At 53.6% G+C, this 13,575-nt stretch overlaps 1 protein-coding gene across 1 annotated transcript in view; it reads left to right on the forward strand.

Annotated features, from left to right (window-relative positions):
* The window catches only part of INSR (insulin receptor), a 46,110-nt gene that overhangs the window by 16,617 nt on the left and 15,918 nt on the right, over positions 1–13,575 (forward strand). The window contains exons 3-10 of the mRNA XM_068164802.1: positions 6,085–6,400; positions 7,687–7,832; positions 8,112–8,256; positions 8,493–8,707; positions 10,185–10,311; positions 10,892–11,142; positions 11,863–12,030; positions 12,690–12,891. Coding sequence (XP_068020903.1) covers positions 6,085–6,400; positions 7,687–7,832; positions 8,112–8,256; positions 8,493–8,707; positions 10,185–10,311; positions 10,892–11,142; positions 11,863–12,030; positions 12,690–12,891 — 1,570 coding nt within the window. The remainder of the gene's footprint in view (positions 1–6,084; positions 6,401–7,686; positions 7,833–8,111; positions 8,257–8,492; positions 8,708–10,184; positions 10,312–10,891; positions 11,143–11,862; positions 12,031–12,689; positions 12,892–13,575) is intronic.

Consider the following 13,575-nt stretch of genomic DNA (forward strand, 5'->3'; position numbering starts at 1 on the left):
ATTCCTCACTCTGCTGTGGAATCTGTCCAGATTAAAATCTTAACCTCTGTCTGACATTTCTGTGTAGATCATTAGTTATCAGCTCAATCTCCTTGTGGTTAATCTTGTACTTCCACCCATTTTATTACCTCTCTTGTGGACAGCTCCACTTTCCTCTCTGCTCTAACCTGTGCATCCTTTTTGGTGCGGGTTTGCTCCTGTCCCGTGCATCCAGGCTGGGTTCTGCTGCCCTGTTCTCAGCAAAGCTCTGACCTGCAGCCTTCCTTGTCCCCACACAGCTGAAGGTCTCAGCCTAGCTTCCCTTCTTTCTTGCCTTGTTTGCTACTCCATCCTCTGCAGCCTTGAGGAAAGCACTCTTGTCCCTCTCTTATCTCTGCAGAAAGCAAAGGTTGAACACCTTCCCTCCTTCTTCAGCCACATCACTCCTCAGCTTCAGGACAGGTTTGTAGACAAAGGCAGCAGCTGGTCTTGGGCCTGTGTTAGAAGGAAGGAGCTGGACCTTGGTCTTGGGCCATCACTGCACGATGAAGCACTGCTGCACTTGTTTATGTCTCTGTTTCTCAGCAGGGCAGACACCAGCTCCCATGCTTCTCTCCCATGGCTTGTCCAGCTGCATCCTCTCTCATTCAGCACTAAGCTGCTGGCTCCTGATTCTGCTCAGTCCCTGTTGCTGAGCACAGGGCAGCTCTGCCTGATGAGAAGCTTGCCCCTGGCACTGTGCTATGGGGTCACCAGGCTTGGGAGGGAGGTGGGTCACATCCTGCTGGTTCAGCCAGCAAAGATCTGCATTCAAACACAGTGGGGACAGAGACTTTACAGACAATTACACCTCTGGGACATCCATGGCTTCCTGGACCACTTCCCTGGGGATCCTCCTGGGCCTCTTGGATCGCAGCATGAGTGAGCAGGGTTGATCTGAGTAGGTCAGAGGGAGCAGGGATGTTTGCTAGATGCTGTGCATCAGGAGGAGCAAGACAGAGTTAAATATTAACGTGAGGCTTTGATGAGAACCCCAGGTGGTGTGTCAGCCCCTGAATGGTAGAAGCAAAAATCCTTCAGCTGTGATGAGGATTGGAAGTGAACAAAGCATAACAACAAGACAGCACCCTCCTAGCCCTGAGTGAAACAACGAGCAGAGCTCACAGCAAAAGCCTCCAAGTGAAGGATTCTGAATTACAAATCCTCTGTTCCCATGCACAGAATTCTGTGCTATATGAAGTGACAGAATGATAGGGCTGGAAGGGACCTCTTGAAGAGCTGATCAGCACTGAGAAGATTCCTTCTCAGTCTCTTCTCCAAGTCGCTCAGCCTGCCTTCATAAGAGAAATGTCCCAGTCCCCAGCCATGCCCTGGTGTCCAAACTGCTTTCAAATGAGCTGCTCCTCACAGCTCTGTGTTCCCCAGAGGTGAGGTGCACTCAACCTTGCTGCCCCTTTTGCCTCTGTTGTGAATTACTGGGCTGAAGCTCAGCAATTTCTGGCCTCCCAACCCTCAGATACCTGAGGAATAGGAGTGGCTGTGGTGGCTTCTTAACCATGCCCAGCTCTAAGCCATCAGAGGCCCTGAGTTAGTATCGATTTGCACAGGGGTTATATTTAGTGATAGCTGGCTGGGGCCTCCAGGTCTGCCTGAAGGCTTGGTGACATTCTGGGGGCTTGCATGCTGGAGAAGAGCCAGCAGGCAGGCAGGGGTGGGTGGTCACTGCTGATCCCCTCTGCTGTTCTAAGCTGCCACGTTGTTTTGAGCACAAAGTACAGGGAGCAGGCTTGATCTGCTTGCTGCAGAATGGCACAAGAGCACTGCTGCAGACAGCAGGTAAAGTATTTACAGCTTCTCGTTGCTGTCCTGGTGTGCACTCTGTGACACTTGTCCTGCCCCACACAGTGCTGCTGTGCTTTCAAACCAAACTCCACATCCTGCTGCTCCAAGCTCAATTGCCAGCACTTGAGACAGATTTCTGCAAGTTGTTTTTTACCTGCCTGGGGAATCAGCTCGATGGAGAGGTCCTAGGAGAATGAAAACTCTGTGGGTCTGGGCCCAGGTGCTGCCCTGTGTCCCTGCTGTGACAGCTGCAGAAACTCATTTGCAGAGGTTGCAGCTTCCTAAGGAAATCAAGAGCCAGTGGCCACAGGTGAAGTGGATCCACTGGGGCTGATGACTTCCTCCAGGCTACATCATACTCAGATGACTTCTATAAAATGCACTTTTACATGTTATAAAAGTGGCTGTGTATGGAGGAGTTCCTCCTGGCAAGTCTCCTGTGCTCCTTGGCATCACTCACACGTGAGCAGGTTTCTCTGCTTCCTGCAGCAAGGCAGTGCAGAAGCTAATGGAGCACTGAGTGGAGGCAGCAGAAGGCTGGTGTGGGAGAGGCTGAGCTGCTGGAGAGGTCTCCCTTTATTCACTCTTTATCACCAGCAGAGCTCAACCTGCCCCCCTATCTCCATTCAACAACTCCTTTCACAGACCTCCATAGCCTCCATTATCACCACGGTCAAGGTGCCACACCACTCCACAGGCTTTTATCTGTTCTCAGCTCACATTAGCTGACCCTCCCCAGGCCCACACCACAGCCCCAGCACCTCTGCTGGTTTTGCTGTGGTGGCTGCTGCCGGCTGGGAGCTTGGCTGGGGGGAAGCAGCTGAGCACAGAGGGTTTGCAAACGACCCTGGTTCCGTTCTGGAGTCCTGAGGACATTCCCTGTAGCACGTAACCTGTGCGAGGGCTGGGAGGCAGAAGAAGCTTTTTCTTCTCCTTACTGATGGGTGAGATAAGAGCTGTGAGGCTGTGCTGAGAAATGTCAGTGGGAAGAGTTTCCTTGACGCTCTTGGACAGTGTTGTGTTGGGGAGGGAGGCAGCTGCAGCCCATTGTGTCCGTTCCTGTGTGAGGGGGGACCTCCTACCGCTCTGCCTGGCAGGTCAGTGGGGTCTGGCCCTGGGTACTGCAGTATCTCCTTTTATAAGTTACATTCTAATTTCAGTGCTGATTGTCAAACCTTGGATTTCTTTGGCACTGGCTCCATCCCGAGTTGGTGCCTGGAGCCGAAGGGCTGGGGGTGGATCCCAGCGCTGCCTGCTGGGAGGGTCAGTGCTCAGCTGGCTGTGGTGCCGCGGCAGAGGGAGGGACCCCTGTCGCTAGAGCCGTGGAAGGCTGTGGGTGAGGGACACCTGGACATCTGATGATGCTTCCTGAACCTTGCTGCCTGCAGCCAGCGTCCTTGCTGGCAGTCTGTTTGCAGAAGCATGGTAAACATTTGGGGTTTGTGCTGGTCCAGTTTCTCCATTTCTTGTGGAAATCAGGGGGGTCTGGGGGAGCTGCTGTCAGCCACGGGGCAGTCCAGCCTGGTGTATAACCATGTTCTTCCCAGGTTACTGCTGTAGTAATACCCTGGGAGCAGTTTGCCCTGAGTAGCCCAAGAACTGCCACTGGTGGGCTTTTAGGATTTATGTTTCTGCCTTTCTGGTCTTGGTGACATGAAGAAATAGTTGAAGGACACAAGCCACAGTCCAGAGGGACTTGCAGATCCGTGCTGGGATCCGTGCGTCTGTGGGGCCCGTCCCCGGTGCGTGTCTGTGGCACTGCAGCCATGGGCAGGAGGAGGCAGGGGGAGTGCAGAGTCCCCCGGGACTGTCTGCAGGACCTGGCTTTGAGTTCTGCTCCTGTGCCTCTCGCCTAAGCTGACGGCAGCCCGAGCTCTGGCAGACAGAATGAGCCGTTCTGAGCCATGTCAGAGCCGGGCTCCTCCTGGCTTCCCCCTCCGAGGCTTTTTGCCCTGGTTCCGAACGCAGCTCCGGAGCTGAAGGCTGGCCGTGAGAGGAGCCCTCACTAGCCGGAGAAGTTGGGAGGCGGTGGAGGGCGAGGGCTGGCCGGGGACCCCTCTCGGGCGGCGGGTAAGGGGTTAATGCTGTTTGCGTGGTGCAGATAGCAGGCTGGATGCCTCCCGTGCAGGCAGCGAACGCATTGGCTGCGGCCGAGGGCGGTTCTCCTGCCGCAGTTGTTTTCTGTCCTGGATTCGCTTGGATCTGGAGCCTCCTAATTGCCTGGTCTGTAATCAAAGCACAGCCTGGCGAAGGACCTGGCGGTGCGGGGCGGCTTTGCTCCTTGCTGGCGGTTCCAGCCACGGCCGAGAGGAGCAGCTCGCAGGGCACATGGCTGGTGGCCACACCACCTGCGAGGATCCGTGGTGGCCTGAGCTGCCTCTGCTGAGCTACCTTCCCATGGACAGGGCTTGTTGCTGCACAGTGCTGCAGCTAAGGAGGGCTGCTCTGAGGCCTCCCTGGAGTCTTCTCCAGGCTCAACGACCCCAACTCTCTCAGGCTGTCCTTGTAGGATAGGTGCTCCAGCCCCATGATCATCTTTGTGGCCTCCTCTGGACCTTCTCCAGCAGGTCCATGTGTGAGCACTGTCCCTGTACAGTGTGTATGCAGCACCTTGATGTTCACACATCTGCTTCATGAGGTGTGTGCCTCTCCCCATACCCAAACCACCACTGATCCAGCTCTCCCAGGGCATTGCCACGCAGTGACAGAGGATCCCACTGCAACAGCAAAGCTGATCCTGAGCCATTTGTGTCCTTTCTTCCTCCCTGACAATTCACCACTGCTGTTCTGTTAGCCCAAAGCCAGACACAGCTAGCACAAGCATTTTGTATCACACTGTAATACTCAGGCAAACTATTTATTAGCTGATCAGCTTAATGCTTGATTGACTTGCCTGTTAAATATTGCTCTCCTGGTTCCCTGTGTTTGCTCTGGAATCTGTTTACAGTACCAGTGTGGTTTGTTGCCACCTGGAGCACAGGGAAGTGGTGAGACACGAGCGATCCACAGAGGTAGACATTCCTTTGCACTGACTCTGCTGCCTTTTGTCCCCCCCCAGCTGGGCCTCAGCAGCATGAAGAAATGTCAGTTTGAATCTATAATCAGAAGGCTGTGTAAAATGCTTTGTTTCCCAAGTCTTTGGAGCCACTCTAGCTAGTTAAATATTTATTCACCCCTGGAGCAACAGGTTTGAGCTTCTGCCGGCTCCATTCCTCCCCCATCCAGGGCAGATCAGTTCAGCATTACCCTGTTTGTCATCCTGGGGACAGGGATTGTGGAAGTCCTACTCCTACAGCTCTGACCAAGAGCTTTTGTGGCTGTGCTGAGCAGCTCTGCTGCTGTGCTGGTGCTGAAGCACTTTTTCCTGCAGCAGCTTTTATGGCACAACGTGGTGGCTTCTGCTGCTGTTCCCTTGTCTCTAAGTGGGGTTTATGAAGTTGCCTTTTGACTTTCTCCTTCTGGGGGGAGTGGAGAGAGGTGCTGGGGAGGAGGCAGCACATCGTCAGAGTCCCACGGCCTCGGCCAGAGGCTGGGGCTGCGTCCAAGCGTTACCTGTGCCCCCTCGGTTTGTACCTCACTGTGCCACAGCTCCACAAGTGCCACCTCATTGCCAAGAGGTGAGCCTGCAGTGAGTCAGTGACAGTTACTGGAGTCTGCAAACCTCAGTGGCAAAGAGGTAGTGAACTGGACTTGGTCAGCACATTGGATGTTCTGCAGTGAAAGTGCAATTTGGCAGTGAAGAAAACAAACCAAAGCCTGCCTGACCCATCCAGAGCCACCTCACCTGGATGCTGCAGGTGAAGCTGTGCTGGAGAGGTGCTTTGCAGCAGGCATGCCTTGACAGTGGCAAGATGACCTCCCTTCAGGATCTTGTGTGATGAGGATTTGTGCAAAATAGTGATTGACAGATCCCGGTGTTGCCATGGCTGCTTTGCTCTCTTCAAGCTGTGTTCAGACACCAGAAGCTTGTAGAGCAGGAAAGAGAGAAACGTTAAGAACAGGTTAAAAATAGGTTTAATTGCAGCTTCTAAAAACCTTTCCAGCTTAGAACTGAGATGGGTTTTGCCCTGTGAATAATTGCAGCTGGGTTCAAACCGTGTCAGTAAGCAGCAGACTTCGAGGACGAGTTCCCATAACAAATGGAAACAAAACATTAAGCAGGTGCCCTGTGCCACTCGGCTGCTCCTCAGGAAGATGTTTCCGGGGCCCTTCCCGCGGAGCTGTCCTCTGTTGCTCATTGCCTTTGGTGCTTTCCCTCCACAGTTTGTCCTCCTGCCTGCAAGTCCCAGGGCTGCACCCCGGACGGGCAGTGCTGCCACAGCGAGTGCCTGGGGGACTGCACGGAGCCCAACAACCCTGACAAGTGCATCGCCTGCCGCAACTTCTACCTGGAGGGGCGCTGCGTGGAGAGCTGCCCCCAAGGCTTCTATCGCTTCGCCGGCTGGCGCTGCGTCACCTTCGGCTTCTGCCAGGAGCTGCACAACAAGTGCCGCAGCGCCCGGGAGTCAGGCTGCCACGTCATCCACAACCAGGAGTGTGTCCACGAGTGCCCCTCGGGGTACATCATGAACTCCAGCAAGTGAGTGCAGACCTGCTGCAGGCCTGCTGCCAAGCTTGCCTCTGGCTTGGCGTTGGAGCGCCTGTGACCTGCGCCGCTGTAGCGTGATTTGCTAGCTCAAGCCACCAGCCTGACCAGGGCTTTGCTCTTCTGCTGGCCTCCATTGCCTCTCCAGTTTGGAAAAAGTGGGAAGGGCAGATTGCGAAAGATGGGAGGGAGGAGGAGAGTCCTCAAGCTGAGAGGATCAGAGCGTAACAGAGTGGGATGAAAGAAAGGGCGGTGGGGTGCGTCCAGAAGAGTGTGGCCAGCAGCCTGGGGGAGGTTCTCCTGCAAAGCAGACCTGAGGCTGGGGAGCCCTGCAACCAGGCCAGGGGAGGAGCTGAGCTAATGAGCAGAGCGCAGATCTGAGTGCATCCTTCTCGGAATCTGTCCCTCAGCCCTGTAATTACTTGTATTGAGCAGGTTCAAGCTGTGCCAGACACAGATGGACAATGTAACAAACAAGTGGAGCATGCAGCAGAGCAGGGAGCGGCCACTCTATTCCCAGGGTTTCTGACAAAGGGCTTCACTCATGTCTCCTGTTGAGCTGTTTGTCACTGAGAGCTTTGTTTGTCCCGCAGCAGTTACCTGTTGTGGTGACTCAGATGTCCTGTGAGTGCTGCTGGCTTTGTGCTCCCAAGGGCTTGTTCCCGCTGTAATCATTTCAGGGAATTTACTCTTAACAGCTCCTTTTATTCCATTTCCTGTTCTGTTTGTCAAAAGAATGAAGTAGCAGCCCCCAGAGTCGATACTGCTTGGGGAGCAGCAGCCATCAGGACCTTTTCCTAGAGCATCTCTTTCCATGCTTTCCATGCCCCTGCTGCCTTGCTAGCAGCGTTTCCCCAGGGCACAAAGCACGTCCTTGCCTTCTTGCTTGCCTCTTTTGAATGCAGCAACTTTCTCACAGTTATTGGTCAGAGGACTCCCAGGTGAGCTCTCCACTCACCAGCTGCGTGTTTGGGTAACAATCTCGGGATGGAGACTGGTTTTCTAAATCTTGGGGTTCCCTTCTCTGTTTGCCCTATTGAGGCCACACCTCAAGTACTGGTATCATTCTGGGTTGTATTGTGTAGGAAGGGACAGAACCATCCCCCTGCCGGAGGTGGAGATGACAGTGTCAGCAGGGTCAGGTTGGGTGGAGCTCCTGGAGCTGTGTGCTGCAGGCGAATCCCATGGCACCTTGGTGGGATTCCTCTGCTTGTGGGAGTTGCTGGGGCTGCCCCAGGTGGGGTTCTGCAAAAGCATCACCTCTGCCTCCTGTTTTGCAGCCTGCACTGCACGCCCTGTGCTGGGCCCTGCCCCAAGGTTTGTGACTTTGGCAAGGAAAAGACGATCGATTCGGTGACATCGGCGCAGGAGCTCCGCGGCTGCACGGTGGTCAATGGGAGCTTGGTTATCAACATCCGAGGAGGAAGTAAGTGCTGCAGGGGCTGAGGAGCACTGGGTGTCACATCTGGGGCACCATCCCTGAGCTGGGGTGGTTCACTCTGCACTGAGCATCCTGAACCTCAGAGTGCTTCAGAAAGACAGAGCAGAGGCTCCCGAGGTGCTCCCTGGGGGTGTTCTGCTGGCTGATTTTTGTCGTGTCTGAGGAATTTATGTCAAGCAGTTCTGCTTACTAAGTCTGGACTCTGCTATCAGTATTTCTCTCTGTGGTATGGGAAGGCTAACCCTGATGTTTTCCTCTCCACAGATAACATAGCAGCTGAGCTGGAAGCAAATCTGGGCTTGATAGAGGAAATCTCAGGTTACCTCAAGATTCGCCGCTCTTACGCCTTGGTCTCTCTCTCTTTCTTCCGTAAGCTTCATCTGATAAGAGGAGAAACGCTGGAGGCTGGGTGAGTTCCTTCAAGGGAGAGTTGATTTTCATGCTTTGAAGTGTAAGGAGCAGCAGTGCCATCGGGGTGATTTGTATCAGCAAACAATTCCCAAGTTGTTTTTAAATGGCCTTCTGCCCATGGCTTGTGTCCTCCCAGGACAGGCTGGCTGCATTCTTTGGTGTCTGGGTTTGTGCAGGAGGAGGAGGAGTTCTCAGGATCCCCCCTTAACCCCCATCTCCATCCTCTGCCCTCAGGAATTACTCATTTTATGCCTTGGACAACCAGAACCTTCGCCAGCTCTGGGACTGGAGTAAACACAACCTCACGATTGCCCGAGGCAAGCTCTTCTTCCACTACAACCCCAAGCTGTGCCTGTCAGAAATCCACAAGATGGAGGAGATCTCTGGGACCAAGGGGCGCCAGGAGAGGAACGACATCGCCCTGAAGACCAACGGGGACCAGGCCTCATGTAAGTCTGGGAGTGTAGCAAGACCTGCACCTTTCTGCTTGCCCTCTGCCTTGTTCTCCTGCTGTTGCCCCCAGCCTGGCCCACGATGTCTTCCCAGGGCCTGTCCCTGTCCCTTTGTCTGCACCAGGCCTGGGGTTCAGAGCTTCCTCTGCACAGCAGCGACGCTGTTGGTGTGCCCCGAGTCAAAGTGCTGCTGGGTTCCCCACCTGGCCTGGAGCCACCTTGCCAACTGGTCTTCAGAAGTTTGCTCTTTGTGTGCTTAGCTGTGGGTTTTTCAGGGCTGGGTGGAAAAGTGCAGCACAGCACAGCCTCAGCCCAGCCCGGGACTGCTGCTGAGCACCTAGCCAAGAGCTGTGATCTCCTCACCCGTGGCATGAGGCTGCAGCACACAGGGCTAACGTCCTGGAGGAACAGGATTCCCACCCCCCTCTGCAGCCAGGGGAGGGAGTTGCCTTGACAACAGTCAGAGACATTCTTCCAGTTTTTGTTTTGCTACTCAGAGGTTTCTAAGCTAGGAGCTTTCTCCATGAACCCAATAAGGCTGTGCCTGCAGAAGAAGGGAATGTAGTGAGTTGCCTACCTAAACACTGGCAGTGAGAGGAGCTGCTCAGAGCCCTACCCTCAGGTGTATCACAGCTGCAAGGAGGAATTAGCTGCCTCTAAAGGGCAGCTCCAGTGAGCCACAGGCAGGCTTTTCCCCCACCTGGCTGGCTGTGCTGTTGAGAGCAGCTGGAGCAGGCAGCTGTACTTCTCTCTGCCAGCTTTAGCTCCATTCTGCTGAGCTGTTCTCTGTGCCACCCCTGACCTCAGACCACAGGTTGCCAGTGTGTTTGGCTTCTTGTTTGCTTTTATATTTCAAGTCAAGTTTTCACACTGGCAGCATCCTGTTTGAAAAAAAGAGAGAGAGAAAAGCAAAGCAAAGCCCCTGTTTGTCCTGGCTGTGGGGCAGCAGTGAGTGTGCAGCTACTGCAGGGATGGCAAAGCCAGCTGGAGCCACACAGTTTGTCCCCCTTGGGCTGCTTGGCCAAACCATATCATAATGTGTCCTTTGAGCCTCAGAACCCCACCTTCCTGCCACTGTTGTCCTTCCCTCCTCTCTGCAAAGGGACCCTGCTGCTCCTGGGCACAGCTGGGGATCCACACAGGTTTTGTGGCATTCCCACAAAGCCCAGCACTGGCTTCAGCTGTGAGGAATTTTAGAGGCTGTCACCATAGACTTCACAAAGTGTGGTTCTGCTCTTCTGCAGGGACACTTTCCTAAAATCAGAGAAGCATCTGAGCTGGCAACAGCCTTACAGAGATCCTGAGACCAAAGGCAGGGATAGCATCAACACAAGACCAGGTTTCAGTGAGCAGCTCTTCGCAGTGCCAGCTTCTCACCTTTATCTGTGGAGTAAAGAAACTTCTACAATAATTAAAACCAGAACCATTTCACTTCAGCCTTGGCAAAATGGTTGTGGCTTCTCTTTGGTTACAGGTGAGAATGAGCTGCTCAAGTTTTCTTCCATCAGAACTTCTCACGACAAGATCCTGCTGAAATGGGAGCCCTACTGGCCCCCCGACTTCCGCGACCTCCTGGGCTTTATGCTCTTCTACAAGGAAGCGTAAGTGAGCTGCCCCCAGCTCTGCTGGGCTCCTGCAACAGCAGCTGGCAGTGAGCAGCAGGTGTTCAACCTGCTCCCCAGGCCTGCCTTTGGCTGGCTTCTTCTGTCTCTGGGGTTGCCCTTGTATAAAAGTGTTTGTTAAGGTCCTTGGCTGAATGAGTTGTGTACAGTCACAACCCCTCCTTGAGGGCAATCCAGACATGAGCTGTTCCAACTCTTCCAGACATGCATACTCTAACCATGGCATTTATCATCTCCCCACCGTCTCCATGAGATGCTGAAGGATTTATTCCTTTGGAGGTGGGAATCTTTAGAGGTGGCAACCTTTACAATCAAGGTTGCCAAGCTGATTTTCATGAAGCTGAAATGGAAGAGCCTGGGTTTACCTGCTGGGACCATCGGCACCTGGTATGTGGTGCTGTTGGGGCTGCAAAGCTCCCTGTGAGGTGGTTGTGCTCCCTGTGATACCTTCTCCAAAGGGTGAAGAACTCAGCTTCCAGTGGTGCTTTCAGAAGTGTTGTGGGTTAGGATTCTGTTCATTTGAGGCTTCTCTTGGCCTTTTCTTTTCCCTTTTCTGAAGTCCGTACCAAAATGTGACAGAGTTTGATGGGCAGGATGCTTGTGGGTCAAACAGCTGGACAGTTGTGGATGTTGACCCACCCCCACGGTCCAACGAGCCCAAGTCCCAGGCCCAGCCAGGCTGGCTGCTGAGGGGCCTGAAGCCCTGGACGCAGTACGCAGTGTTCGTGAAGACCTTGGTGACCTTCTCGGACGAGCGGCGAACCTACGGCGCCAAGAGCGAGATCATCTACGTGCAGACCAGTGCCACGGGTCAGTGCTGCCCTGCAGGGCAGGGACAGGCAGACCCAAACAGGCTTCTGCCTGGCAGCCAGCACAGTCACAGGGTTGTATTGTCACTTAGGCTGGAAAAGGCCTTTAAGATCATTGAGTCCAGCCATTAGCTCAACGCTGCTGCTACCCTCAGCAGCAGATCTCCGTGGCTTTTAAATCCCTCCAGGGATGATGAGTCAACCACTGCCCTGGGCAGCCTGTTCCAGGCCTTGACAACCCTTTTAGGGTAAAAATTGTTCCTTGTGTCCAACCTAAACCTCCCCTGGTGCCAATTGAGGCCGTTTCCTCTCTCATCTCACCCCATCACTTGTTCTTTGGGCAAAGTGACCAACCCCCACCTGGCTCCCAGGATTTGAGGTGCAGCCACACCAGTGCCCAGGATGGGGGAATATAGTCCCATATCCATGAAGCTTGGCACTGCCATAGCCACTCTCCTTTGGTGGGAGGATGTCCCCAGAGCCATGGAAGGGTGCAGGCTCTCCTGCCTGGGGAGCTGGTGCCAATGTGCTGCTCTTCCCTCAGCCTCATTTTTGAGAGCTCTCTGGAGCGTCCTGTGGCAGCACTGCTGGGTGTCAGTGGGACCTGCTGTTGAGGGCACTGCTTATTCCCATGGGAATGGACACTGGCTCTGCTTGTCTTTGTTCTGTCAAGCACAGGCAGAGCAGGGAATGTGACCTATTTCTCTTCCCACCCCTGCAGTTCCTTCAGTCCCATTGGATCCCATATCTGTCTCCAACTCTTCATCCCAAATCATTCTGAAGTGGAAGCCGCCCTCAGAGCCCAATGGCAACATCACTCACTACCTGGTGTTCTGGCAGCAGCAGGCAGAGGACAGTGAGCTCTATGAGCTGGATTACTGCTTGAAAGGTGAGCCTGTGCTCCTCTGCCTGCCCAGGCTTTCGGTTCAGGCTTGCTCCCAACTGCTGGAGATGCTTCACACACAGGGGAGGTGCTCTGCAGGGTGTTGTTGGCTTTCCAGGACATGAGCTGGGATGCAGCTGTGTTCTCCCACTGCTCCTTTACATTCCACACCAAGTGCTACTGCCCAGTCAAAAGCTCTCCAAACCCATGTTCTTCACAAGCAATCAGAGCTTTTCCCTTGGGAATCTCCCTTCTGCACATGTTCCTTTGAAACTGGGTGAAGAGTCTAATAGCTCTGGGGTTAGTAAGGGAAAAAAAATCCAGTGGCCAAGTTAATTTTTGAAGGCCTCCTGTGCCTGCTTTGAAAGGTCTTCAGAGGAGAGTTTCACTGAGGACCTCCCCAGATCTCACCTGCTGCCCTGTGTTACTTAAATTGGCATGGGCTGGAGTAGAACTTGGATGACCACAGCAGCACCCGAGCTCTGTTTCAGAGAGAGCGCAGCTTTGGATCAAAGGTGGTTTGAATCAGCTGCTCAATTGTTGTTTTTCAGGATACCCAAATGTGCCCTGAATCTTGTCTGCACTGGTTTGGGGTCTCTGTAGGACCAAATCTCTGCCTCTGCCACATCAGGCATGAGTTAGTGTTAAAACTGTTTTGTCCCCAGGATTAAAGCTGCCCTCAAGAACATGGTCTCCTCCTTTTGAATCCGAAGACCCTCAGAAGTATAATCAAAGTGAAAATGAAGAAGTCAGTGGAGAATGTTGCTCCTGCCCCAAAACAGACTCTCAGATACAGAAGGAGCTGGAGGAGTCTGCGTTCCGCAAGACCTTCGAGAACTACCTGCACAATGAGGTCTTCATGCTCAGGTAGGGACCCAAACAGCACTGCCCAGGCTTCAGTGTGAAACACTGGGCTGGATGTGGCCACAGTGTCAGCTGCTCTAGGCTTGCACAAGTCCAGCCCAGCTGAGCATGTGTGTTGGAGACTAGTGAAAGCTGAGCACCTCCAGCTGATGTTGCTGCAGGTCTGGAAGGTCCTGCTTTGGTTTCCTGTCTCTGATTTCTCCTCAGCTTGAGAATGAAGTGAGAATCCCTAAGAAACAGCTAAGTGCCTGCAGCTCATTTAAACTTCAGTGAAGCCAAAAATAGCTTGCTTTTTTCCCCTCCTGTCCTCAAACACTGTGGTCCAGCTTTTCATCCAGGGGAAAAGAAAGGAGAAGCAGGAGGGAAGTTTGCCATGCCACAGCCTTGTCCTTCAGCATGGTGTTTGCAGCCTTCTCGCACTTAGCCTGGGAAATAGCTCCAGTACCATGAGGAATGCAGCTGCCGTGGGTGGTGAATGTCCTGTTTTGAATGGCTCAGGCAGTGTCACATTAAGTGGTGTTAAATATCTTCACACTTCAAATGCAGCTCACACAGCCAGGAGTCAGGGCAGAGCCTGCAGCGATTCACCCTGCTTGCTGTCAGCGTTTTGTGCTCCCAATTTAGCCTCCTCCTGCCTTAGCTAACAAAGATTTATTGTCAGCAGCTTGACAAAAGCCACCTTCCTGC

Source organism: Melanerpes formicivorus, unplaced genomic scaffold (genome assembly GCF_026170545.1).
Source record: "Melanerpes formicivorus ecotype bairdi unplaced genomic scaffold, bMelFor1.0.p_v2 SCAF_83, whole genome shotgun sequence".
Classification (NCBI taxonomy): domain Eukaryota; kingdom Metazoa; phylum Chordata; class Aves; order Piciformes; family Picidae; genus Melanerpes; species Melanerpes formicivorus.